A 27799-nucleotide genomic window follows, 5' to 3' on the forward strand; every position below is an offset into this window, starting at 1 on the left:
TGACGTCACTGGAGACGCGCTAGATTGATCTGTATGGCTATCCAGTCTCATCAGTCGACAAGTTCTATTCAGATAATTTCTACTTTTTGCATGGTTTCCTAGCTAAAGTAATTGTGAATGGATCGTTTTCTTTTCTGTTAGGCATAGCCTGGCAGTCAGGGCTGTAACCGCGTAACTGTTCTTTCCTGCTGTCTCCCCTGAAGTGAGTTGTGAAATCCTGTTTGTAAGGTTTTGAGGTACAGGTAAGGAACGTGTACAATTTCTTTCTCCCAATAATATTACTAATGCATGTCAGACTTTCAAAGTGTTTATCCTTTACCTCCCAATTCAGAAATAATGTTTTTTTTATTCCAATGTTAACTAACTCGTTATAGCTTCGTTTATTAATAATGCTGTATAGAACACCGATTGATTTAGGTCAAATACCCGTCACATGCATAATGTGGAATTTACTATACAATCTGTCTATACTGGAGATGTTTCCTTGTAAGCTGGTCTCTTGCGAGTTATGGAGGTAGAGGTATTGCCAAGATGCTCGATTCTTAGGGAAAAAAGAAAGAAATGTAATGCACTTATTAACAACTTAAAATGAGTTTATCCCTGGAAACAACTTTATGAAAATCAAAATTAAAAAACGATTTTCTGTATATGCGGCAGTTCCGATAATTAAACTAAAGTATTTAAAATATTAACTATTTTAAAACCCGTTTAAACCAATTAACAGATCGTGATTTGCTGAAGTCTGTCATGGCAGCATCTGGCACAACGAATAAAGAAGCCCTGAACGAGGTGAGGTGAGGTGAGGTGAGGGCAGGGACCAGTTAGCATTAACTCAGGACGAACTCGCAGTAGACTGCAACATATAGGCTAAATGTAATGTTTATATCCTATAAAATGTCCGTTTGCATCCTGTTCAATATAAAATATTCTAGACTCCTACTGATACTGATGCTCTGTGTAAGAAAGGTCAGAGCCGACTATACATTCTTAGAAGGTTGGCGTCCTTCAACATCTGCAATAGAATGCTGCAGATGTTCTACCAGACGGTTGTGGCGAGTGCCCTCTTCTACGCGGTGGTGTGCTGGGGTGGCAGCATAAAGATGAAAGACGTCTCACGCCTGGACAAACTTGTTAAGAAGTCAGGCTCTATTGTAGGAATAAAGCTGGACAGTTTAATATCTGTAGCAGAGCGACGGGCACTGAGCAAACTCCTGTCAATCATGAAGAATCCACTGCATCCACTTAACATTGTCATCTCCAGGCAGAGGAGTAGCTCCACTGACAGACTGAGGAGATCGTGCCTCCCCTACACTATGTGACTCTTCAATTCCACCCGGGGGAGTAAATGCTAACATTATTCAAAGTTATTGTCTGTTTTTACATGCATTTTTATTACTCTTTAATATTTTTTTTGTTTTTGTATCAGTATGATGCTGCTGGATTATATGAATTTCCCCTTGGGATTAATAAAGTATCTATCTAAAGGTCAATGACTTGTTTGTCAGTAAATTTTATTGAACTGCCTCTTCGGCTGTTCTTTAAACTAAGTATGCAACAATGCACATGCTTAAGAGCTGAATCTGTGCTGCTTGTTTTTCAAAGAATAACTGTACTATAACCACAAGTAAGTTATATACCTTTTTTATTATTCAGGATATATATTGATGTTACATGTATTCTATTTATACTTAGCTAGGTTGTGACAGAAGTAGACTTTACTATTTTGTGTTTGCTGAAGCAAGTATTTTGTTACAGTGTTATTTATTTCTGTTTTATTCACTAATAACCCTAACTGCAGTTTTTTTTTTTTTCTTCTTCATTCAGGTAAACAAAACAGGCTATGGGGCGATCTTCAAAGGATAAGAGGGACATTTACTACAGACTGGCCAAGGAGGAGGGCTGGCGTGCCCGCAGTGCTTTCAAATTGTTGCAGCTAGATGAGGAGTTCTGCCTGTTCAAGGGTACTTGTGCTCTCTTTTTTGATTCAAATTGGACAGCAGTTATAGTATATGAGATTCCTCACAGACAACTTTTTATAAAGACGTCGATAAGAGCAACATACTTGAAGGTAGATGGCAGTACTGTATACCCTTGCGTTAAAAGTGAAAATCATGAAAGCACATGCAATTACAGAGCTGTATCGTTACTTTCATCTCATGTAAAATAATGAAAGAAGTTATAAAATTAAAACACAAAGGCTGCTGTCCAAGACAGGTCTGTAAACAGACATAAGGCTGTGGTAGGCAGTTTAGCCTAGACATTGGGATACACCTTGCTCTTTTTGAAGGATGTCCAGGGATCTTTACAGTCGTGACCGCGATTTTACATCTCATCCAAAAGATGACACCATTTTTACAGCACAGTGCCCTCACTGCACTGGGGCATAGGGATCCACATTTTAGACCACAGGGTAAGTGTCTTCTGCTGGCCTCACCAACACCTCTTCCAGCAGCAACCCAAGCTTTTCCTAGATGTTCTCCCATTCAAGTACTGGCCAGGCCCATATACACTTCAAATGGTCCAAATTAGAATATCATTAAAAAGTAAATTTATTTCAGTAATGCAATTCAAAAAGTGAAACTCATATATTATGTATTATTCATTACACACAGTGGTTGTTTTATTTTAAGTGTTTATTTCTTTTCTTTTTGCTGATTATGGCCTACAGGTAATGAAAACTCAAAATTCAGAATCTCAGAAAATTAGAATATAATTTAAGACCAATTAAAAAAAAAAAAAAAGATTTTTAATACGTAAATGTTGGCCTACTGAAAAGTATGTCAATGTACGCACTCAATACTTGGCCACGACTCCTTTTGTATGAATTACTGAATCAGTGTGACGTGGCATGGAGGCGATCACCCTCTGGCACTTCTGAGGTGTTATGGAAGCTCAGGATGCTTTGATGGCTTTCAGCTTGTCTGCATTGTTGTCTGGTGTCTCTCATGTCTCTCATCTTCCTCTTGACAATACCCCATAGTTTAGCTCATGCAAATTTTCTGGTCAGTCAAGCAGAGTGATACCATGGTCAGTAATCCAGGAATTGGTACTTTTGGCAGTGTGGGCAGGTGCCAAGTCCTGCTGGAAAATTAAATCAGCGTCTCCATAAAGCTTGTCAACAGAGGGAAGCATGAAATGCTCTAAAATTTCCTGGTAGACGGCTACACTGACTTTGGACTTGATAAAACACAGTGGACCAACACCAGCAGATGACATGGCTCCTCAAATCATTACTGACTTACAGAAACTTCACACTGGACCTCAAGCAACTTGGATTCTGTGCGTCTGCAATCTTCTTCCAGACTCTGGGACCTTGATTTCCAAATGAAATGCAAAATTTACTGAATTTATCTGAAAAGAGGACTTTGGACCACTGAACAACAGTCCAATTTGTTTTCTCCTTAGCCCACTTAAGATGCGTCTGATGTCTCTGGTTCAGGAGTGGCTTGACACAAGGAATGTGACCGTTGTAGCCCATGTCCCGGATACTTTTGCTTCACATTACTTCACAATCGTCTCAAGACTGTGGTTATCCCTGTTGCTTGTGCAACTTTTTCTGCCACATTTTTTTCCTTCCACTCAACCTTCCATTATTTTTCAACACAGCACTCTTAAGAACAACCAGCTTCTTTAGCAGTGACCTTTTGTGGCTTATCCTCTTTGTGGAGGGTGCCATTGACTGTCTTCTGGACAACTGTCAAGTCAGCAGTCTTCTATATGATTGAGTGGTCTACTGAACCAGACTGAGAGACCATTTAAAGGCTTTGGACCCCTTTGCAGGTGTTTTGGGTTAATTAGCTGAGTGGAGTGTGACACCATGAGTTTACAATATTGAACTTTTTCACGATATTCTTATTTTCTGATATACTGAATTTTGGGTTTTCATCAGCAATAAGCCATAATCAGCAAAATGAAAAGAAATAAACAATTTTTTGTGTAATGAATCTAATCTCACTTTTTGAATTGAATTAATGAAATTAACGTTTCAATGATATTCTAATTTATTGAGATGCACCTGTACATTGGTACTAAGTCGATGCCAAAAATACTGAAAACATAATGGTACAAGCTTTTTTTGCACTGTGGTACTGACTGTAATGACCTTTAGGGCACAGCCATCAGCAGTGTGTCTGTTTGCGGAGGGAGTGTCGACCTTGTCGAGAGGTTTACTTACCTTGGCAGTGACATTCTTGTCTCTGGTGACTCTTCCTATGAAGTCAGTAGATGGATTGGGAGAGCATTGGGGGTCATGAGGTCGCTGGAAAGGGGTGTGTGGCACCAGATATCTCTGCAAAAGGACGAAGGTCCAAGTCTTTAGAGTCCTGGTGCTTCCTGTCTTGCTATATGGGTACGAGACATGGATGCTATCCAGTGACCTGAGACAAAGACTGGACTCCTTTGGTACTTTGTCTCTCTGGAAAATCCTTGGGTACAGTTGGTTTGACTTGGTGTCGAATGAGCGGTTGCTCGTGGAGTCCCAAATGAGGCACATTACCTGCGTTGTGAGGGAGCATCAGTTACGGCACTATGGCCATGTGGCGGGTTTCCCCAAGGGTTATCAGGCTCGTAAGATCCCCATTGTTGGGGACCCGAGTGGCTGGACCAGGCCAAGGGATCGCCCACATAACACCTGGCTGTGGCAGATAGAGGGTCATTTCCGGAGGGTGGGACTGGACTGCGTGTCTGCCTGGGGGGTTGCCAACCGGGATCCCGAGTTGTTTAGTTTTGTAGTGGGTGCGGCAACACACTGTACCAATGCAGGTTCCCCAACTTAACTTGTACTGACTTTCAACCAGTGCTACTGATAATCATGTGTTACTGCTAGTAGATTACTCCAGAATGCAAAATCACAAGTGATTAAAACTACATATGAAAATGACTCCCAATGGTGATGATACAGTACTATAATAACACATGTTGAGATAAAACAAAAGATGTTATGTCTGAAAATGCATTGTGTTTAAGGAAAGAGAATTTCAGTGCAAAAATTGTGGAACTTGTGCTTATCATTGTTAAATAAAAAAGGCTAAAACACATATACCTTGGTTTTTATTATAAGCTGTTTTATTCCATGAAATTTTTTTTTTTTCTTTTTTCAGAGAAAAGCCAGGCAAAATGACACCGTTTCTTTTTTCAGAAATAGATTTCGGTGTGCTTGGAGAGCTAAATTATTAGACCAATCAGATGTGAAATATAATCGTTTACTTTGCACTGCCACAAATTTTTAAGAGGAGATGAAATGATGGCGAAATTAATCGTTTTTTACTACAGTGTTCCACACAGTACAATTAAAGTAATGGTGGATTCACATTCTCCGATTGCATCAAGCATATCTACAAATGGCCATCCATCCATTTTCTAACAAGTTTATACAATTCAGGGTCATGGGTGAAACCTTGCACACACCCACAGCTACACATATAGTACTGTGTGATGTGGAGCAGTATTACACACCGGCAGTGCAAGTAAAAAATCGAGTTATGTTTCAGACAATATTGTGATTTGGCTTGTCTATACTTTTATTCAAATAAGCTGCTCCATTTGTTATTACCAGAATAAAATTTATTTAGTGCTTGGAAGAGAAAGCACTGTAATTATGTCAGTTAGCAAAACAAGCAAAAATAAATATTTGCTTAAATATATATATGAAGTTGATAACTATGTGCTATTTGTTTGGTTATTGAAGACAAACTAATGTTCATTACTAAAATGTGATGAACTAGCAAAAGCACAAATCTTATATACAGTATTTGAAAGGAACTTTAGTAAATATAATACAATCTACCTGTTGCACTGCAGATTCAGTTAACATTTTAATTCTTGATTTGTGCACTGGCTTAGCACTAACAAAGTGTGATCAATAATGAAAATGACAAAACAAAGGTGTTTTTAAAGAGTCCTGAAAAAGTGAATTAATGTAAAACTGATAAGTTTGATTTCACACAAGAAACACAAAAGTTTGGGCAAATGAGGAAAAACATGAGTGAAAGATTAGGAAAATTAAAGCAATAGGATTTTGTGATATTTGTAAATTGAATCAGTTTGACTCGTGCTTTAAATTTTACTCTTCAATTAGTTTTTTAACCAAAGAGTGATGCAAATATAAATCTTACAACAGCAATTTTTATAAACCTAACAGTGGATTCTTTGACATGACATGTTAAAATTATGTTGTCACAAAAGTGGCTTTAAACAGTTGGTTTAAATGGAAATTTCCTGGCTTATGTTGAAATTTAGTAATTCAACAGTACAGATATAATGTTTGAATTTTTATTTTTAGTATTGATTATAAGCCGTATTTTTCAGTTACTGAAGAAAAAAAATATCAGAATAAATTTGGAATGTGCACGTGTTAAGATAAATCAGGTTGTCCATGATGATATAATTCATTATAAATCCTATGCTCAAATCTCCCAAAGATTATAACATCTCCCTGCTTGTTGTTACACTAGGGGAACCCAGTGTACATTACATTACAATACAATACATTAACATTCAAGCCTTGTATTGTATTTTAGTATTTCTCAGTACTAATATTAGTTTAAATACTATAAATGATAATTGTGTAACTATTTAATGGATATTCCAGTATTTTACAGCTACTGTTACTATTAGTATTTATGTTCTATTACGGAAAAAGGCACAGTGTTGTTTACTTGAAATGGATACTTTTAATAAAAACTGTTGAGTAGGATTTTTGTTTTTGCTGCAGTATTGGGAAGGTATCAAGTACTTGGAAATTTCACTGATATTGGTATTGAGTACAAAAATTCTGGTGTTGTGAAATCTCTCATTTGAACAAACTATATCATATTCAAAATTCTCATCTTACATGCTTTTCTACTCAGATTGGTTTAGTCTATTTTACCTGCTGCTCACAGATATTATCATAACATTTACAATGTTAATTGTGGTAAGGAAGCCTGAAATTTTAAGGTAAGGTGGTTATGCTCAGTAATTATGGTACCAGAAATTAGTGAAGTGCTGCATGTAACTTGATTCCTGCAAGGAAGACTTTTACTATACTCTATAGGCGTAACCCTATAAACCCGCATAACTCAAGTCAGAGTCACCGGTGTCCAACAGTTAAAGTGAAAAATTTCTATTTGTATAAAGTGCCAGAGTCAGGTTATGTGTATTAAGCAAGATCTATTTCATTGCACGTTTTATGAAATATAACCATTTTAGCCTGGAAAATCTTCATTATCATTACCATGTTCTGTATCTTCAGATGTTGTCTTAATATGTACAAAAAAACTGAGGGTGCTTTAGTTATGTGCTCCTGTAGAGTAAATAACAAAGAAAAAGGCAAAAACTGACTGTTAAAATTTGTTTTAGGAGTTCAAAGGGCTGTTGATCTGTGTGCTGCTCCTGGCAGCTGGAGTCAAGTGCTGAGCCGCAAGCTCAAGTAAGTGGCATTGAATCCTTAAAAATATTATGTAATATTTTAGGCTAAAAATGTTTTTTTTAAAAAATAAACATTTTGAAGTTCCTCCACCTTTATGTCATAAATTAATTCCTGTTTATTTTAGAAGGGATGATGAGAAAGGGACTGAAGTGAAGATTGTGGCAGTAGACTTGCAAGCCATGGCACCCCTACCAGGTGTCACACAAATCCAGGGTGACATTACAAAGGTAAGAAGCTTTTTTGCCTTTAATACCATTTCTTCTTCAGAAATGCCCTGTGCTTACAATATTTTGCTTTGGATTTAATAAGCTTTAGGAGAAAATGTTTGAAAGAACACATTTGGAATTTCTGAATATGCAACAACAATACCAATGATGTTAACTGACGGTGCTTAAAAACCTCCTCTAGTACATCTATTTTACCAGATCAGCTTGTACATAGTAAAATATGAATGCATCAACTTTTACCAGCTGTATACAGTATTGAACAGCTCTTATTTCTGATGAAACTTGCAGTGAAATGATACCAGTTGTGAAGAGAGTATTCTTCAGAGAGGATAAGCCAACCAACAGTTTTTTTTCCTTCCCTAAATAAAGAACATTAAGGTAGACAACAAAGCATACTAACTTTAAAAAAAAAAAATCAGCTTTAAAACAAAAAGTATAAGGTTTTTTTTATGTCTTTTGGGATATTGGCTTATTCTGTTGCTATTAATACTAAAAATAGAATGTGAAATTTTAGCTGGTCTAGCTGAACCTGGCAACTATCAATTATCTTATTGCCTATAGTCAGTAACTTAATGAATAGTTAGTATTTTAAAAGCAACATTTAGATCAAAGAGTTCACTAACATAGTGGACATTTACGAGGAATCTTCTGAAGATTTTAATAACAGTTGGAAGAGCTATAGTATGCCTTGACTTTCAAAAAAAAAAACCTTTGAAAAGGTATGTGTGATGAGTGAGGGCTCTGGTGATGTGCAATTATAATTAAATACAGAGTGCTCTGGCTTTGGATGGGTGTAGGTGTATGAGGTAGCGTGGAGAAGCGGCTCTCGAGGTGTTGTTTTTTGTTTTTTTAAACCAAGTACTGTAAATTTGCACAGGATGTTACAGACTCGCATGTTTTTATTATGTGATGATGATAATAATAATAATAGTAGCAGCAGCTCAGTACTCAAGGCACTTAATATAGGGGTGACACGAGATTCAAACCTTTCACCTCAAGGTTACTAGGCGGTAGTTTATCCACTGCACCATCTGTGCAGTTCAGTGACAGAGCAGCGTTGCCACTGTGACAAGTGGGTGAAATGAAATGCGCACACACACACACACATATGTGAACGTCTTTTACTTTGTACCCACTGATACTTGGGCTTCAGCAACATGTCAGTTGAGCAATTTGTTTTTCTTTGGTTTTATCCTTGAATTAAAGAATACTTGTTATATGCTTTAATGAAAATGGTTATTGGATATTTGTACTTCAGTCTTCACACACCCTACACTTCACATCAGCATTATACTGTAACCTATGAAAACATTTTCTGTTGTTATTACTGTAACACATGAAAGCATTTTCTGTTTTAGCCGTATGTTCAGCATTTCTTGGCTCCCATTTCCTCTGTCATTCTATATTTACAAAGATCATTGTAGACACATGAAATTATAATTCTCTCTATAATTCCCAACAAACGTATCGCCAGATAAACACTTCAACACAGACTTGAACTGTTAGGATTGCAGCAGGGCGATGCCTTCATGTGACTGAATGGGGGTGAGATGGGGTTTGGGGGTTGGTTAGCAGGCTGCAAACTAAGAGCTTCTTTGTGTATGTCAGGAGAATTTAAGGAGGTCAGGGATAATAACAAAAACGTAAACTTCAGGGGTTCTAGTGTTAAATATACTCATTGCACTGGCCCTTCTTGGTACATGACTGTCAATGGATCTGGGTTCAAATCACAGTATCTCATGAGAAGATTGTCATCAAACTGCATACAGATACCAAATGTTTAGGATGTGCTATGAAAATGTAGACTGAATTGGCTTCAACAAAACTGAATGGACTATAGGTTAAGAATCTTTTTGTTTTAAACACTAAAAGTCAGTCACCAAAGGGGTCAGTGTTGAAGCTGCTGCTCATTGATTTATATACATGACTATTAGAATACCTGTGCTTCGCAGCGGAGAAGTAGTGTGTTAAAGAAGTTATGAAAAAGAAAAGGAAACATTTTAAAAATAACGTAAGATGATTGTTAATGTAATTGTTTTGTCATTGATATGAGTGTTCTTGTCACACACATATATATATATATATATATACAGTAATCCCTCCTCGATCGCGGGGGTTGCGTTCCAGACCCCCCCGCGATAGGTGAAAATCCGCGAAGTAGAAACCATATGTTTGTATGGTTATTTTTGTATATTTTAAGCCCTTATAAACTCTCCCACACTGTTAACATTATTAGAGCCCTCTAGACATGAAATAACACCCTTTAATCAAACGTTTAAACTGTGCTTCATTACAAGACAGAGATGGCAGTTCTTTCTCACAATTAAAAGAATGCAAACATATCTTATCTTCAAAGGAGCACCGTGAAGAGCAGATAATGTCAGAGAGAGCTCGCTAAGAAAAGCAAACAATCAAAAAATCAATACCTGCTTTTAAGTATACAGAAGCACCGTGATAAAGCGGCATTTTGTAGAGGAGCGTCCTATCTTCTAGGCAAACAGCCACTGTGTAAACAGCCCCCTCTGCTCACACCCCCTCCGTCAGGCAGAGAAATGAGAGACAGAGAGAAGCAAACAAAACAAGCGCCACGCGGGAAGCATATCTTATAGCATTGAGGAGTTTTAGTTAATATGTAATACATGCTCTGATTGGGTAGCTTCTAAGCCATCCGCCAATAGCGTCCCTTGTATGAAATCAACTGGGCAATCAAACTGAGGAAGCATGTAACCTAAATTAAAAGACCCATTGTCCAGAAAGCGGCGAATCAGCGAAAAATCCGTGATATATATTTAGATGTGCTTACATTTAAAATCCGCGATAGAGTGAAACCGCAAAAGTCAAAGCGCGATATAGCGAGGGATTACTGTAGATATAGATATATATAGAGATATATAGATATATAGATATAGATAGATATATATAGATATATATCTATATCTATATATATATATATCTATATATATATATCTATATCTAGGGGTGGGACTCGATTAAAAAAATTAATCCAATTAATTAGAGGCTGTGTAATAATTAATCTTGATTAATCGTATGTAATCGCACATGAAAATTTGCCCCAAATCGCAAATGTTTTTTTTTAATTTAAAAGGGTTTTAGTGGGCGACAGAATCAAATAATAGACATGGACCTGAATATTGTAAACTCAAGCTCTTTTAATTTCTGAAAAAAAAAAAAGCTTTTAAACTGCATTTGAATTCAAAACAGAAACAAAAATATTATCCCTGGTTAAAATTGGGCAGACTTAAAAATAAAGTGGTAGTTTAAGTACTTTAAGTACATTTTCAGAATGGTATTGTCTTTTAATAATAATAACCAAAATTTCAACATAAAGTGCAGTTTTTCTTCTTAAAAAAATAAGTCAGAAACATAAAAGGTAATTTGACCAACTTAATCTTTAAACTCTGAGTAACCTTAGCCAAAATTATTTTGTACATTAGGCTAAAACAGTGTGATCATTGAACATTTTGTAATTAGATGTAATTAGAATTACTAACGGTCACGGAAGTCCAATGATCCCCAGTAAGAGCCACAAAGTCCGCTTTCTGTAATGCATCTAATTTTGCTTGCTTTTCAGTGTGCACAAAACCATGCTTTTATCAAGGCTTCGGTCGGGTAGTCTTTTGAAATGAAATTTTCCTCCGATCAGTCGTAGGAACGCGCTTTATTCCGACTCTTAACATTTTTGTAGCTGTGATGTGTGCATCAGTGTAATTGATATACCAGGAAATCATGCATTGACAAAAGTTCCCCTTTGCTTGGAATTGAAAGTGTGATTAAATGCGTTATTTTTTTTTTATGTGTTATGGAGTACATGCATCGAAGCTTCTCAGCTGTGCTTGTGCTAAGAAAAGGAAACATTTTAAAAATAACGTAACATGATTCTGCGTTAACCGCATATTTTTTCATACGTCCCAAACCAAGGAGATGCGAGGGTAAAATGAATCGGGAAGCGCATACATACTCAGTGCATCCATTCTCGGGAATCGAACCTCGGATGTCGGCACTAGAGGCAAAGCCTCTACAATTGCGCCACGGCGTGTGGCTTGTCTATTTGAGAGTATGTAGATCGGGGTATACAGTGGTGTGAAAAACTATTTGCCCCCTTCCTGATTTCTTATTCTTTTGCATGTTTGTCACACAAAATGTTTCTGATCATCAAACACATTTAACCATTAGTCAAATATAACACAAGTAAACACAAAATGCAGTTTTTAAATGATGGTTTTATTATTTAGGGAGAAAAAAAATCCAAACCTAGATGGCCCTGTGTGAAAAAGTAATTGCCCCCTTGTTAAAAAATAACCTAACTGTGGTGTATCACACCTGAGTTCAATTTCCATAGCCACCCCAGGCCTGATTACTGCCACACCTGTTTCAATCAAGAAATCACTTAAATAGGAGCTGCCTGACACAGAGAAGTAGACCAAAAGCACCTCAAAAGCTAGACATCATGCCAAGATCCAAAGAAATTCAGGAACAAATGAGAACAGAAGTAATTGAGATCTATCAGTCTGGTAAAGGTTATAAAGCCATTTCTAAAGCTTTGGGACTCCAGCGAACCACAGTGGGAGCCATTATCCACAAATGGCAAAAACATGGAACAGTGGTGAACCTTCCCAGGAGTGGCCGGCCAACCGAAATTACCACAAGAGCGAAGAGACGACTCATCTGAGACGTCACAAAAGACCCCAGGACAACGTCTAAAGAACTGCAGGCCTCACTTGCCTCAATTAAGGTCAGTGTTCACGACTCCACCATAAGAAAGAGACTGGGCAAAACGGCCTGCATGGCAGATTTCCAAGGCGCAAACCACTGTTAAGCAAAAGAACATTAGGGCTCGTCTGAATTTTGCTAAGAAACATCTCAATGATTGCCAAGACTTTTGGGAAAATACCTTGTGGACTGATGAGACAAAAGTTGAACTTTTGGAAGGCAAATGTCCCGTTACATCTGGCGTAAAAGGAACACAGCATTTCAGAAAAAGAACATCATACCAACAGTAAAATATGGTGGTGGTAGTGTGATGGTCTGGGGTTGTTTTGCTGCTTCAGGACCTGGAAGGCTTGCTGTGATAGATGGAACCATGAATTCTACTGTCTACCAAAAAATCCTGAAGGAGAATTTCCGGCCATCTGTTCTTCAACTCAAGCTGAAGCGATCTTGGGTGCTGCAACAGGACAATGACCCAAAACACACCAGCAAATCCACCTCTGAATGGCTGAAGAAAAACAAAATGAAGACTTTGGAGTGGCCTAGTCAAAGTCCTGACCTGAATCCAATTGAGATGCTATGGCATGACCTTAAAAAGGCGGTTCATGCTAGAAAACCCTCAAATAAAGCTGAATTACAACAATTCTGCAAAGATGAGTGGGCCAAAATTCCTCCAGAGCTGTAAAAGACTCATTGCAAGTTATCGCAAACGCTTGATTGCAGTTATTGCTGCTAAGGGTGGCCCAACCAGTTATTAGGTTCAGGGGGAAATTACTTTTTCACACAGGGCCATCTAGGTTTGGATTTTTTTTTCTCCCTAAATAATAAAAACCATCATTTAAAAACTGCATTTTGTGTTTACTTGTGTTATATTTGACTAATGGTTAAATGTGTTTGATGATCAGAAACATTTTGTGTGACAAACATGCAAAAGAATAAGAAATCAGGAAGGGGGCAAATAGTTTTTCACACCACTGTATATATATATTCGCAGCGGAGAAGTAGTGTGTTAAAGAAGTTATGAAAAAGAAAAGGGAACATTTTAAAAATAACGTAACATGATTGTCAATATACAGTAATTGTTTTGTGAGTGTTATTGAGTGTTGCTGTCATCAAGGATTTGATTATCATTATTTCTTTCAATCAGGGTCGTATTTGTACGATGTGTTGTGTTCAAGTTATATTCCGTGTTTGTCAATCGTTATAAAGATAAGAGGTTTCATTCATCGATTCGTTTCTTACTGCATCAATAAACAGCTCGTCTTCTTCTTTATCTGAGATGTTACACACTGCATGCACAGGTTTTTTTTTTACACTGTCTTCCTTTAGCGGGACATTGACTTTTTCCACCGTGTGCTTTGTTTCCGCAGTAGCTGCACTTATGAATATGCTTGTATGTATCAGACGCTTCATACTTTTTTGCTGCCCTTTCAATTGTGTAATTCGGTTTTTGTTCAGCACTCTTTGGAACTGTTGCTTTTTGTCTGTGCACTGCGTCAGTTCACGTGAGCCGCTCGGTGTTCATGCATCGAAGGTTCCCAGCTGTGCTAGTGCCATCTCGTCTGATGTCCACGGCTGTATGTAATGTTAGCTAATACCCGGCACTTAAAAGTTTCTCTCGCAGTTTCGCTGAGTTTGTGCCAAACACCACCCTGACCATCTCATCTTCCTCTGCATAAGCACAGTCCTTCACCCGTGAATATTTAGCGGCAGTGTTTCTATTGGATTGCCACTGACGGACGGCCTTATATGGGCAGGCACTAAATTACAAACGCCAGCGGCAGCCTGTCTATGAACTTAATTTAAACTTTAGGTTTACACCGTGCTTTGTTTCCGAAGTAGCAGCACTCATGAATATGGTTGTATATGTCAGTCGCTTGCTTCTTATTGTTTCGCTACCTTCTCAATTATATAATGCATGTTTTCTTCAGCGCTTTTTTTGAGCTCTTCCTGGTTTTCTACGTACTGCGTTGATAGTAGTTCACGTGATTACGTGGGAGGCGTGATGATGTCACATGAAACTCCACCCCCCACTGCCATCCAGCTCAACTCCATTACAGTATATGGAGAAAAATAGCTTTCAGTTATGACCATTACACGTAGAATTTCGAAATGAAACCTGCCCAACTTTTGTAAGTAAGCTGTAAGGAATGAGCCTGCCAAATTTCAGCCTTCTACCTACACGGGAAGTTGGAGAATTAGTGATGAGTCAGTGAGTGAGTGAGTGAGGGCTTTGCCTTTTATTAGTATAGATTTACAAAATGTAGCAAACCTATTAAATTTGCAGATGACACTAAATTAAATGACTTCAGCCAACAAAGTTCATATTTGCCTTAATATCTGAAATATTTATTTTACTGTACTGAATGTCCATGGCCAGGATAAAACTTGGTTAAATGTACTAGTACATTAAACTAGATCATTATTTAGTAGCCAGACTTTCTTAAAGTACCTATTCTCTCATTGCAGTAATTTGGTCACTCTATTAAAATATACATTTCTATTTCTTGCCGCTAGGGGCTTCATGCCATCTAGTACTTTTACCTTTCTGAGATTAAAATTAGTAACTTGGTCCCTGACATTATAACCTGGGACTCCTTTCCTCCACATAGCAATCAGGAGGTCTTAGAGTCTCTTGCCAGCTCTCAATTCACTTTCTACCTCACCTTTTGTAAAGGATAAGCCATCATTGACATTTTCTGGATTATCTGCCCTCTACTCTCTTTGGGGAACGTAATATTTTTCTTAACCAGACTGTTAACGTTTCTATACTGGTGATTCTGGCACCTTGTCTTATAAGTTTTCACCCCAAATTGTGACCCTTGTCATCACAAAATGACAGTCCAAAGTGTGCTTTTTGTCAGTATCTCTCCCTATGTCTCTCTCTCTCTCTCTCCTAAAATTCTCAGTGTGCCACTTTTTCCTATTATGTGCTTTCTTGCCGCTGTTTTAAAAATCCTTTTGCCAAGTGAGCACTCTCATTGTTTTTCATGTTTCAAGCAAATATGCTCAGACGTAATGAGACTGCTTTGTGGCATTGTAATAATTGTGTATAATAGCTATATTCTTTACGCTCACTAAGCAGAATAAATATAATTAATGGAAAAGTTTATAATTTTTCAAGTCAAAAGTTATTTCTTCACAAAAGTGGTATAATTGCATTTGTCATGTGAAATTGTGTTAGAAAGTCAAGCGTTTTCTATAAATTTAAAAAAATATCTTGCTAGTACTGGGGTTTTATATTGAAATTAACAGGGCATGTGCACAGCTGGAAAACAAAATCCAAGACAGTTGTGTATTGATCCGCGTCTTGAGATTGCACACATCGTAAAATACTGTATATATGTCATTTTTTGGAGGAAAAAAATGCAACATTGTGAGATTTAGCCATTTTAAAATATAACAAGCTGTGTTTGCTACCTAAGTACTTATAGTCTTCTGCAATAACCTTTCACGCCTTCCTGGGAAGTGGTTTCCTTTCAAAAGACCAAAGTCATAGTAAACTGTTAGTGCCACGTGGTTGGTTTTGTTTTGATTTACTTCTCTATTTATGTGAGAACTCACACAAGTGAATGCAGAATGTATCCTTGCCTCAAGAAAAACAGTATCAGAAATATGCAATAAAATCATTATTTCTAGATCCCTTTTGTTGACACATATGCGTTGGAAACATGACAGACATGTTTTCTTTTATTGAAACTTGAAGAGCATATTTGGTAAGTTTTAGGCTTTTGTTTTCCAGTGGTGCTTCATGCCTCATTGCCTCCATTGTAAACCACTAGTGCAGGCAAGGTTTTTTTTTTTATTTATAGGAAACTCTGGACTAAAGACAGTTTTGTGTAGAAAATGCATGTATGCCGTTTTTGTGAAGAAATAACTTCAGCTTGAAAACTACCAAACATACCCTTTAAGTAAAATTTAGTCTGTATTTGGGGGAAAAAACCATTTCCAAGTACTGCTGCATAAGTTACTAAAAAATTAAATACCTATAAGCACTGAAGAATTAGAAGGCCAAGAGCTCTACTCACTCTTGTCTCAGATTGCTTCTATAAGATTTTACCTGAATGTTTGTTGCAGTGAGTTGCCATTTACTATTTGTGAAATTCACCCAGTCATCCATAATATCTAAAGCTTGTTTTTTTACAGAGGCAGTGTTTGATGTTAACAAGATGATTTTTGTAGTAGGTCAATTAAAAGTTTCAAAGTAATGTATTGTGTAATAGGAAAAAGAAAATCCACATGTGACCGGACCACAAATATTAGAGTATTAGAGTTGAAGCCTCATGACAATAATTGTGATTCAGAAGCTTTGATTCTGCCTCAACAATGCTCTCAAGATTGTACTGCATATAAAAATTAATCAGAACAATTTAAAGGATAAATGCAAATATACAGAAAGGTAGCTTTCACAAACATACAGAGAATCTTTAAGAAATATCAAAAAGGTCTTTACAAATTCATGATATTCATGGTCTAAAATTACAAAGCAGGGTGTATGGCACTTGTAAAAAGATGCAGTTTAAGTAAAATCTGATGTGACCAGCACATGACATTCTCCGTTTTTGCAATACAAGTACTGTATATCGTATGAAATCACCAAAATTTATGCAAGATCTACTGTTACTTGTTTTTCACATTTTCGTGGTAATTTTCTAAAGAATAAAATTTATTCAGTCTGTCTTGCAATTAGATTTTTAGCTGCAGCGACTGCTATGTGTCAAAATTTTGAATATTAAAACTCAACCCTTGCACAGTTGGATTTATCCCAACATTCACAAACTTTCTTTCAGAGTCCTAAATATGTATGCCAGATTTTGTTAACTTTGTGTACAGTGTTTTAGCTATTGTTGGTAGCGATTTTATAAACTTGGAACTTTTAAATTTTGAAGCTAATTAGTGCAAAATCATTATTAAAGTTTTAGGTGAATAGGATTGGTTGCTGTCTTATTAGGAAACTTTTTTTTTTCCTCCTCTCTTGTGTATATAATTGCATATGTAGGCCTCTGCAATTTTTGCCATAGATGGGTATAATAAAACACACAATCATAGTTTTATGTGATACTTAACATACTCATTATTTTCTGTCCCTCCTTTATAAGCTTTCTACTGCTCATGAGATTATTCGGCACTTTGAGGGTCACCCTGCTGACTTAGTGGTCTGTGATGGAGCCCCTGATGGTAAGTATTTGTAGAATTTTGCCTGTCCTGTGTTGTTCTGTGAAACAACTTCTTGTGTTTACTTTTGTGTTACTTTTTTTCTTTTTTGTTTAAGCCTGTCTATATTGTGTTGCATTAATTGTAATTAATCTGAGTTTCAAAATGTACTGTCTGTTTAATGTGGATCTATTTTAATAAAAGCATTGCAATTTAATGGCAACTTTTCATTTAGGTCACCTTGAGCTGACTGTCATAACCGTGTAAAGAATTATCTTCTTGGGCAGTTGATTTTTGTTTTGTGCTAGAAAGTTTGTAAACCCTTTAGAGTTTTTTTTGTATTTTTTCATAAGTATGACCTAAAATGTGATCAGATTTTTATGTAGGTCTTAAAACTAGACAAAGAAAGCCTAATTGAATATTTCAAACTCTAGTCATTACTTATTAAAGCAATAAAAAGCATAGTGTTTTATCAAAGCAATCACACCCACACCAAATTAATTTAAAAAAATAGATTTATTAAATAAGACATTACAAGCATGTTTGAAACTGTCTTATTTGAATTACAGAAATTTTATTCTGTTTTAATTACGCATAGTGACAGGCCTCCATGATGTCGATGAATACATTCAAGCACAGCTGCTCTTGGCTGTAAGTATCTGTGGTTAAAATAACTTTTTTCTCATTCTGACATTTTTATTATCCCAATTGTTTATTCTTATAATTTATTTAACTTTTGTCTCAATTACTACTGCTTCTTGGACAGAGTGTTTTAGGATGTTTCTTGTTATATTTTTCATTTACTGTATGATGTGTATTTTTATTTTGTTTGGTTGAAAAAAATCAATCATTAAAAAAAAAAATGCACACTTTGTCATGATACTGTGGCTTGAGGCACCTGATGATGAAAGATATATTTTTTTTTTTCAGAAGCATTCAGTTTTTCCATGGTGGTGTGGTTTTTTTTTTTTTTTTGGAGAAATTGTATATTTTACTTTTTTTTTTTTTTTTTTTGAGCTCTCAGTTTGCTACAAACATGCAGAGTTCTTATTGGTTTTACTAACAATATCTGTCTGCTAAGGCTGCTCTACACAGAACATAGTTACATGGGTTAGGATGCCAATAGAATCACACATTGGTATGCGTTTACAAAAAATGTATCCCAGCAATGGTGTTATTTGCAGTGCATACCGATGACATGATTGACAAGCAAGGTAGTAAATGCTGATATTTAAATAATATAAACAACACCAATGTCTGCGCCTGTATATGTGTAAGGAGCAGTGTGCTCTGCTCATTCTCAGCCACAGCCACTAGATGGCGCCTGCATGCACTTTAAAATTTTTTTTGCTTGCATGCACCTCATTTCTCAGTACAAAAGATGTGTGTGTGTAGGGCTGTCTGCTCTGCTTACGCTCAACCACAGCCACGGGAGTTGATGTGATTTCTATGGAACATGTAGAAGCTTATACAAGTGTGACATGCACTTGGTGAGATAAAGCATGCATGCATTTTTAATTTTTTGGGCACTTGCATGCACCTCACTTTTCATTCAACCCAAGAAGACAAACTCAGCGTTGTGGTATATGCACGTTGTACATTCACACAACAAACTACCATACATTTGCCTGAGACAGGTTACAGCTTATCCTACTCAAATTGTGCCACAGCTGCACTCGACTACTCATCTGTCTCGGACAAGATCCGATTTGTCCAGGCCCACTTAGCTGATGCCTTTTCAAGTTCATCAATATAGCAAAACTGCTAGGGAGACTTTGGGTTGTTTTTGTCCCGAAGACCACATGTAGCTAGTATTTAAATAAAAGAAAAATAAAATTAAAAAATAAATTGTTCATGGCAACAGAATGACAATAGAGTTTTGCAGCTTTCTATGGCTGGTGAAGCTAACGCATCAGTACAGTGATCCAAAACCAAGAGCCAAGTAGTTCTTGAGTGGAAATAGTGGATAGTTTTATTCTTCCCAATTCAGTGACCCAATTTAAATTCAAATTGCTGCAATGTAAGAGGCTGTAAACGTAGCTGCAAACACTTAGCAAAGCATTTGAGAAGAACAATTCAATTCAAAATCTGTTTTCTTTACTTAGCGTTAGTTCTTCTTGTGCTTATGAACATTAATACGTTAAAAGGACAGCTCACAATAAATATAATTATTTTCAAATGGCTGTCACTGAAAGCTTCGCATAAGGAGGACCTTGTTTTACTGTTCAAAAATGATTCCCTCATACTATTCTAATTTAAGTTTAATACAGTAACATGTATACTATGCATATATTTCTGAATAATTACTTAACATAAAATAGCAATATGTTATTACATTTTTTCTAATCTAAAGTGTACATAGCAATAGAATGACAATAGAGTTTTGCAGCTTTCTATGGCAGCAACAGTGACATTTTTCTTATTTTTTCTTATTACCTACTAGGGACAAAACTGGAAAATATGATCAGACAAAAAGCATTTAAATAGAGAAACAAGTAGAGATGCCAATTCCATTTTTTAATTTCAATTGCATGCATATATAGCAGATTCAATAAAGGCAAATCATCGAGAGATTGTATTATTTGGTGTCAAATAAAAGCTCCAGACTGTCTAGCTCTTTTTCATTAGAAAAAGATAAAGCAGGGGCCATAGACTTGTATAAATTAAAGCTTTAAGTAGCACATTGGTGCAGTTATTACCATTGCTGTGTCACAACTTCAGTTGACTGACTTCAGTTGCCATCTACACATAACATTTGCACATTTTTTCCCTACAAGCTGAGTTTTCTCTAAATTCAGTTCTCTACATCTTAAAACATACCATTAAACAAAGGTTTTAAGAGACTAATTAAGGGTATTGTAACTATGGGAGACCTTTAACTGTTGTTCTAACTGCTAAAGGATGTGTCACTATTTTACTGCATTAAAAGTTTTGTTTGCATTATTTTTATGTTTATGTTTTTGTTGTATGCATTATGCAAGGACAAATCCTTTCTTTTAAATAAAGATATATTAATAAAATTGTCACTTAAAGAATTACAGCTGGGTTTTACAAACCAATACAGTGGATCTGTGAATTAGTATGTGTGTAACAATGCTCTTCTCTATGATTTTTAAAGTCTTGCACCCAATGCTGCTGAGGTAGGTTTCTACTCTTCAAAGGGGGAAAAATGTAGCAGAAAAGGCAGGTTCTTAAAATGGATAAATAGATGAAGATACAGTAAGTTTGCATTCTTTATTTCCCTCAGGCACTAAATATCACTACACATGTCCTGAAGACAGGTGGCACCTTTGTGGCCAAGGTAAGATAAGACGTATAATCTCAGTGATTACAAATGTCAAGTGTATTTATTCCTTGTAACCTTCTTGTTCATTGTACAGTAGATTAAACTTGAGTATTTCAAAATAACTGTTTTTTTGAGTTTCAAAGATCTTTTAAACATGTGTATTATTCTGATGAAGGTCAGATAGTTATATCATTTAGAGTTTTTATAGACAAAATGAACCCTGCATTTTATTAATATTATTTTTCAGATCCTTTATTTTAAAATAACACACATCGTTCAGACATGTTTTAATGTTTAAAAATACTAAAAAGGTTTTGTCTAAATGCAGAATTTTACTTTTTCCTGGTAAGATTTTTCGAGGCAAAGATATTACTCTACTTTACTCGCAACTGAAAATCTTCTTCCCTTCTGTGACATGCGCTAAACCCCGCAGCAGCCGGAACTCCAGCATCGGTTAGTGGAATTTTTCTCATAAACCCATGTCTTGTTCATTACTGATATTTATTAATTGCTATCTCAAAACCTGGAGTTGTAATCATAAACATAAATAATAAGATACTAAATGTTCAGTTCCCATACATCTAGAAAAATATGTAAAATCTAAAATTACGACAAGAATACCTGCATCTGTCAGCAGTCTAATATTTTTTTTGCTCAAGCACCATGCTTGTTTGAATTTTTTTTACAATTTATGTTGTGCAAAAGTCAGTATGACTGATGTAGTGTTTTCTGTTTTTAAACACAAGTAGTTCATTATGATTAAGTTGAGCTCTTGTCAAAATATACCTTTAATGACAGGTAACAATATAAAACAGATGACAAAAAGGTGTTTAATATGGCATAGTCAGCAGGATTTGAATAACTTACGTGACATTTCAGTGGCAGTGACCCTAGTGGAGCCTCCAGCATATGCATAGTGATTTATGACAGTAAATAATGCTGAAAAGAATGCCTTTACATTTTATATTTGGTTATCGTAACATGTTAGTTTAATTGATAAATGCACTATAAATAAGAAATAGAAGAAGGAAACCTAATTAGTGCATTGCAGTAATATGTAATTTATCCACCAAAAATGAGTATGATTATGGTAGCTCTAAGTTTTTGGAGCTTATGGGCTAACACTTTTCTCACAAGAATTCCATTGGGCCAGGTAATTTTAAAAGTGAAAATTGTTTTGCTTTTTTCATTTCATTATCAGGTTACAGGAAAACTGATACTCTGCACTAATGGACCATTTTTATGGGTCATTGAATTAACTTTTATTTTTACGCTTCAGATAGTTTTTAAATACATACACTCATGCATTACCTAGTGAAATACACGTGAGGAGCTCCACTTTAGAATAAACAATTAACTGAAGTTGACCTGCTAAAGACCAATATTTATATTATTCTGACACATCCATAAAATGTGAGCTGTTTTGTTTGCAGTACAAAGAATTCACTTTTGCCTCCGAAATAGGAATTTGAAATGGTTGAAATGTTGAACACATGCAAGATTGATGACCAGAATATAACTAAATAGTTGTATGTTTGTTGCTGTACATTCTGCAGTTTTAAAGATGTATATCTAGAAAAAAAAAGAGAATTTTAGTATCTAACAGGACATTATTATAAATAGTCAATTGAAATATTATTTGCTTATTTTATTTGTATTTATTTCATGCAGAGGCATTTGTTGTTTGCCAAGGATATTCCCCTCCTGAGGGATATGTTCCCAACATGTCTAATCCTCTACTGGACCACAGTTATGGTATGTAAATATTACAGTATATAGTTTAAAAAAAAAAAAAAAGCAGGGCAGAAGAAATAAGAACAGACAGAACTTAATTAAAATTGTAGCCGAGTGTCTCACTTTGAAGACTTTGTGCACCCACTCCACTTAACTTTATACTCTGAGGTTTTTTTTCTCTGTATATTAAGGTAAGGTATTGTATAATTTTTTTTTTTTTCCACAGATAAAACCACGTTATTTTCTATGTCTTTTCAAACATTAAAACCAGCCATAGTCCTACATTTGTTATGTTGGGTTGACCTTGATGAGTTAAAACTTCAAGATGCTTATAAGCACATAGCCAGTGTAATGGTTTAAAAACTGCCTTGGGAGTTCATTCATGTTCCATTTCTAAAATATTGCATTTATTTTATAGATCTAAATGCATTTATAGTGACAAATGTACAAAAATGGAGGATATCAGGAAAGGATTAAAAAACTTTTTGGCAGCACTTTATTTTGGGACATAAGTTGTTTATCCCACACAATACCATTTTTCTCAAAAAAGCTTTATTTAATATGTCCATCCAGACTATGCTGATACTTGGATATGCTGTATGTTTGACAATAATAATACTAAAAAGAAACTGAACAGCTGTTTTGCTATATGCAGCTTTAAGGCTCGCATTTTAAATTGTTTATGTTTTCAAAATGTTAACTGTGAAAGTAAAGGTTTTACTTGATTACAATGCATACAGAAACATGGCTATCTGTAAGGTATTTTGAATACGGCATGTTTCAAAAATGTTTTTCAATATTGGGACTTAGGCTTATTTTCAAATTTAGGAGATAGAGTGGTGCAATTTAAACCATTTGTTTTCTTGCATTGCATTTTAAGTGTGAATTGCGTGACCGGCCAACTCAAGATTTTTCAGCTTTTGTTCTTGAGGAAAAAGGCCTAAAATGTTTAATCTTCAGGGTACTTTTATTTATAATTTTATTGGTTTAATTTAGTACTAGTATTATAGTATTATCCAAATACTTTATTTTTGTGTTTTCTGTTTACCTAGATGTAGATTTTAATCAGCTAGAGGGTCCAAACCGAGTGATTGTTCCCTTCCTGGCTTGTGGAGACCTTAGTGCCTATGACTCGGACATGACATATCCCCTTCAGGTATTTTAAAGGTCTTTAATACTTTAGAAAATGGTTCTTTCATGTGATCAATATTGGACTTTTGTCAGGTGTGTCTTTATGCACAAAGGCTAACAGAGTACAGAAAGGTACTGTTTACCACAGACTTGTAAGTGCTCACATAGAGGACACAACAACAAAATAGCTTTGACGTACTTCTGAGCTGAAGACTTGTCTGTTTTTATTTTTATTCAACACAGCTTAAGCATTGCCACATTTCGAATTGGCTCAAACATTTCACCTACAGAAACGCTGTTTTTGCGCACTCTTTTCTACTGTCTCATTGATTTGTACTTCAGGCTAATGGGAACAGTAAGCAAGGATCCATTACTTCTTTAAAGCAATATTTTCCATATTCAGTGTCTAAAATGGATAAAAAAAAAAAAGCTGGAGCCAGGAATATTTTTAATTTTGGAGCTCCAGCAAAAATCTTTGTTTTTGGCCAATCCAAGCCCAGATTCTAAAAGCCAGTTAGTAAGTTTTTGTACATTCTCCTGTTTTTTGTGTGCTTCTAAAATGTTTTGTATACTACAAACTGTTCAGTGTATATGAAAAATATTCAATATATAAAGAATTAATTTTAGGTTTTGCAGTACAAACTTTGACTGTGATCACTAGATGTTTTAAACTTGGTTCTTTTTCCTGTATTATACTCAGAGTAATTATGTATAACTGTAGGATCAACCAAAAAACATAGAATTAAATGAATAAAATAGCAAAGATCATTAACAGGTATTTGAATATTTATAAAAGAATTAATATTGGCTATTTCTGCAGGTGCAAAGGACAAAAAATAACTTACCAGAATGCACATGCACGCACACACCAGTTCATATGGTGCAGCAGCCCTGCAACCTCTCACTCACTGTGGTTCTGTTTAACATTACATTTTAACTTTCCATACAGAACAGATCTATAATAGTTAAAAATTAAGGGTGCTTTCACACCTACAGCATTTGGTGCGCACCAAACGTGTTTGGTCCCTTGGTTTGGTTCATTTGCGTTAATGTGAATGCAATCTCGGTACTTTGGTGCGCACCAAATCAATCGATACGAGACCTGCCTGAAGGGGTGGTCTTGGACCGCTTTATCCGCTCTACTTTGGTACGGTTCGTCTGGTGTGAAAGCAACCAAAACCAAATCTGACGAAATGGTATAGTTTAATTCACTTTGGGTATAAGAGATACGGGGTTGTGGGTAAAATTCTTTTCACTTTCTGTTGACTCCATTAAATTTTTCAAGCTATCGACTCGCGATGAAATCAAACTGCGGAGAAACGTGGAGTGCCGAAGAAATTAAGTGCCTCATAGATATATGGTCGGATGAGCATATCCAAAAGCAACTGTCCACGACACATAAAAACAGCTGCATTTACGCGCTGTTCAGTAAACAGCTAAGGGAGAAAGGCTATCCTCGGACAGTTGAACAATGCCGTATTAAGACAAAAAAACTTTGGGCGAAGTATATAGAAGTGCGTGATGCACTTAGCAAGACGGGAAGTTCTGGAAAAGAGAAAGACAAGTTTCCCTGGTGCCGATGGGCTTCGCGGTCTATTTTGGTTCGTTTAGAACTCAGCATATGTGAAAGCAAACCGTACCCACGTCTGTTTACTACATTGTAACATTTTTCTGACTGGTGCGGACTAAAGCAATCGAACTATAGGTGTGAAAGCACCCTCAGATTCTGGTCCTTACAAGAGAAGGATATATTGTAATGTAGCTTAAAAATTCTGGGTATTATATTTACATTTACATTTTACACATTTAAACTTATATGCACTTTTTCATATTCCTTATTTGTATTTTTACTTTTTGCCTTCAGGATGTCTACAATGAATGAAGTGGTTATGACTTGCGAACATTTGCATAAAAATGGCACAGCCCTTATCTGCCCACATAAACTGTTATAAAAAGAAAACATGGAATGGGGTGTTATGAAAATCTGATGTGGAATTTAGTGCTCCAGCTGCGCGGTTGTTTCTAATCTATTTTTCCTTTAGTTCATGTTACATGCCAAAAGGCTGCCATGCCAGTAAAGTACACATGCAGCCACTTCCTCAGCTTTTTGCTTCCATTTTCTGCATTCTGATTTTACAGGTGTAGTACGGGTTATTTTAATTTTAGTGGGGTACTCTTTCTTTAAAACCTTACAGTAAACTTGATTAAAAGGATGTCAAATGCCACTTCTCAGAAAGTTTTAAAACAGTTTGTTAAAGATAATGTGCTGTCTTGGCAATACATTCTGTAACAAGGTGCCTGGCGTTGTCACCATGTAAAAAGTGTAGAAAGTACCACTTTAGGCAACAATGATGTTTACAGGAGATTGCACTGCTTGTCTTTTACTGGCTTGTGAATGTGTTACAATGTCAGAGGCATCTGATCACAGTACAAGTTACATTAATGTAACATTTGGAAACTATTGTTCATCTTTACAGAAGACTGATCTTTCTCCTCTTTATTATTGTTATTGACTTTTGAATGTGTGACAGTCTCATAGGCACTCCCCTGAGAAGAATCAAGTTTATATAGTTTTTTAATATATTTTTATATAGTTCATCTTTTTTTAAGGAAAAAAAAACTTTCTCTTCAATTTCTATGAGTTATTTTTCCCAGGCTAACTGGCACCTTGTTTAACCCAAGAAGCCAAACCTGAGTGAGATGGAAGTCAATTTGCTAGGCTTACTGCAGCACTCTGACTGACCAGTTCAATGCTACTGGACACACTTGGAAGTCTTCAGTTAGCCTAAGAAATAAAGAAACATGCTTGATTTATTTCCATCTATTTCCTTACCACCCAAGCAGAATTTTTATATGTGTTCCCCGTCCTTAGTTGTTTGTAATGATGGCTGATGAAAACTTTTTAATAGCATGTTTTTATATAGGTTGTACCACAAACATCAAATCGTCCCAAGAAAAATGTTCAAATTAGTCATATCACATAATCCAATTGCCAGGTACAGTATCCAGTCAACGTCCCAAGGATATATATGTTTGCTGAAATATTGTTAAATACACTTATTGTGAGAAATGTTACATTTTATTTTGTCTGAACTATATACAGAATAGTTTTTTGGGGATTTTGTACTGGTAAAGGTACAATATAATACATTTTATTATTATTGTTATTTTTTGTTATTATTAATAATAAAAATGATAATATTGCTGAAAGTACTCCAAACATGTTACCAGCTTTGTGTATTTTGTGGGAAAGCAGTTTTCATTGTAAATTCCACCGACATTGTTTTCAGGTTTGGTTTCTCTCTTTCAGTTGGATCCCAACAAGGAGTACCGGTACCTTCCTCCCACTCAGCCACCTATCAGCCCTCCTTACCAGCAGGCTTGTCACCTTCGTAAAAACAACCTTCTTTCAAAAGAGGGCCTGACATCCAGTTGTGCAGATGAACCCAAGCCCTCCACAAAACCACCTACTAGTCTCGAGGTACCTGTGGAAGAAATACCCAGCCACCAAAAGGAGGATGTGGGAGATGTCCATTAAGTCACTGAGCAGAAAATGTTTTTCTCTAGATTTTTAAAAGATAAATAACATGCAGCTGGTATGTTATTTTCAATTTAAAATATAGAATCCAGTTTGGAATACTTTTTTTTCTCCTTTTTTATAATATTTAAATTTTTAACTATTATACACCTGGTTGGCTGTTATTCAAATTGAAATCTTAAAGCAGTGGATTATTCTCAATATTTTAAATGTATTGGATTTTATTTTTTTTAAATAATAAAAAAAACGTTCATCTATTTTCATGCAAGATTATGTTGTTAATCCTTTTACTCCCCAGTGGTTGTGCTTCTGTCCACTAGAGGGAAGCTGATATGAATGTTCATGCAGAAATTGAGCATCTTTTTAAATTCTTTATAATCCACTGAAAATGTTTGACATCATACAGGGCTGTATTCGTTTGTCAGTTAAGCTGACACTTAAATCGATGTCACAGTACATGACTTCTAATCGTTGTGTATGTCAGATTTGATGACTGCAGTTACAGTGACTCATCCCTTGACCACATTTAAAGATTGCATGCCGACCACCCCACACAGTCATGCTTGCCTTCTTTCCTGACAGCCAGTAGTGTG

General features: G+C 35.9%; 1 protein-coding gene across 1 annotated transcript; it reads left to right on the forward strand.

The window, feature by feature from the left end:
* On the forward strand, positions 1 to 27469 carry ftsj1 (FtsJ RNA 2'-O-methyltransferase 1). Its single transcript, XM_039769631.1, has 11 exons — positions 1 to 242; positions 1825 to 1961; positions 7339 to 7408; positions 7533 to 7635; positions 17463 to 17541; positions 18116 to 18168; positions 20765 to 20818; positions 21154 to 21256; positions 22475 to 22558; positions 23590 to 23693; positions 26979 to 27469. The coding sequence occupies exons 2-11, from the start codon at positions 1841 to 1843 to the stop codon at positions 27204 to 27206; spliced, it is 999 nt and encodes a 332-aa protein (XP_039625565.1). The 5' UTR covers positions 1 to 242; positions 1825 to 1840; the 3' UTR covers positions 27207 to 27469.
* Positions 27470 to 27799: the final 330 nt, after the last annotated feature.

Source organism: Polypterus senegalus, chromosome 11 (genome assembly GCF_016835505.1).
Source record: "Polypterus senegalus isolate Bchr_013 chromosome 11, ASM1683550v1, whole genome shotgun sequence".
NCBI lineage: Eukaryota > Metazoa > Chordata > Cladistia > Polypteriformes > Polypteridae > Polypterus > Polypterus senegalus.

Coding starts and splice junctions, on each gene's coding strand:
- ftsj1 (XM_039769631.1), top strand. CDS start 1,841: ATGGGGCGATCTTCAAAGGATAAGAGGGACATTTACTACAGACTGGCC. Junction 7,409..7,532: donor GTGCTGAGCCGCAAGCTCAA/GTAAGTGGCATT, acceptor TGTTTATTTTAG/AAGGGATGATGAGAAAGGGA. Junction 18,169..20,764: donor AAGCACAGCTGCTCTTGGCT/GTAAGTATCTGT, acceptor TATTTCCCTCAG/GCACTAAATATCACTACACA.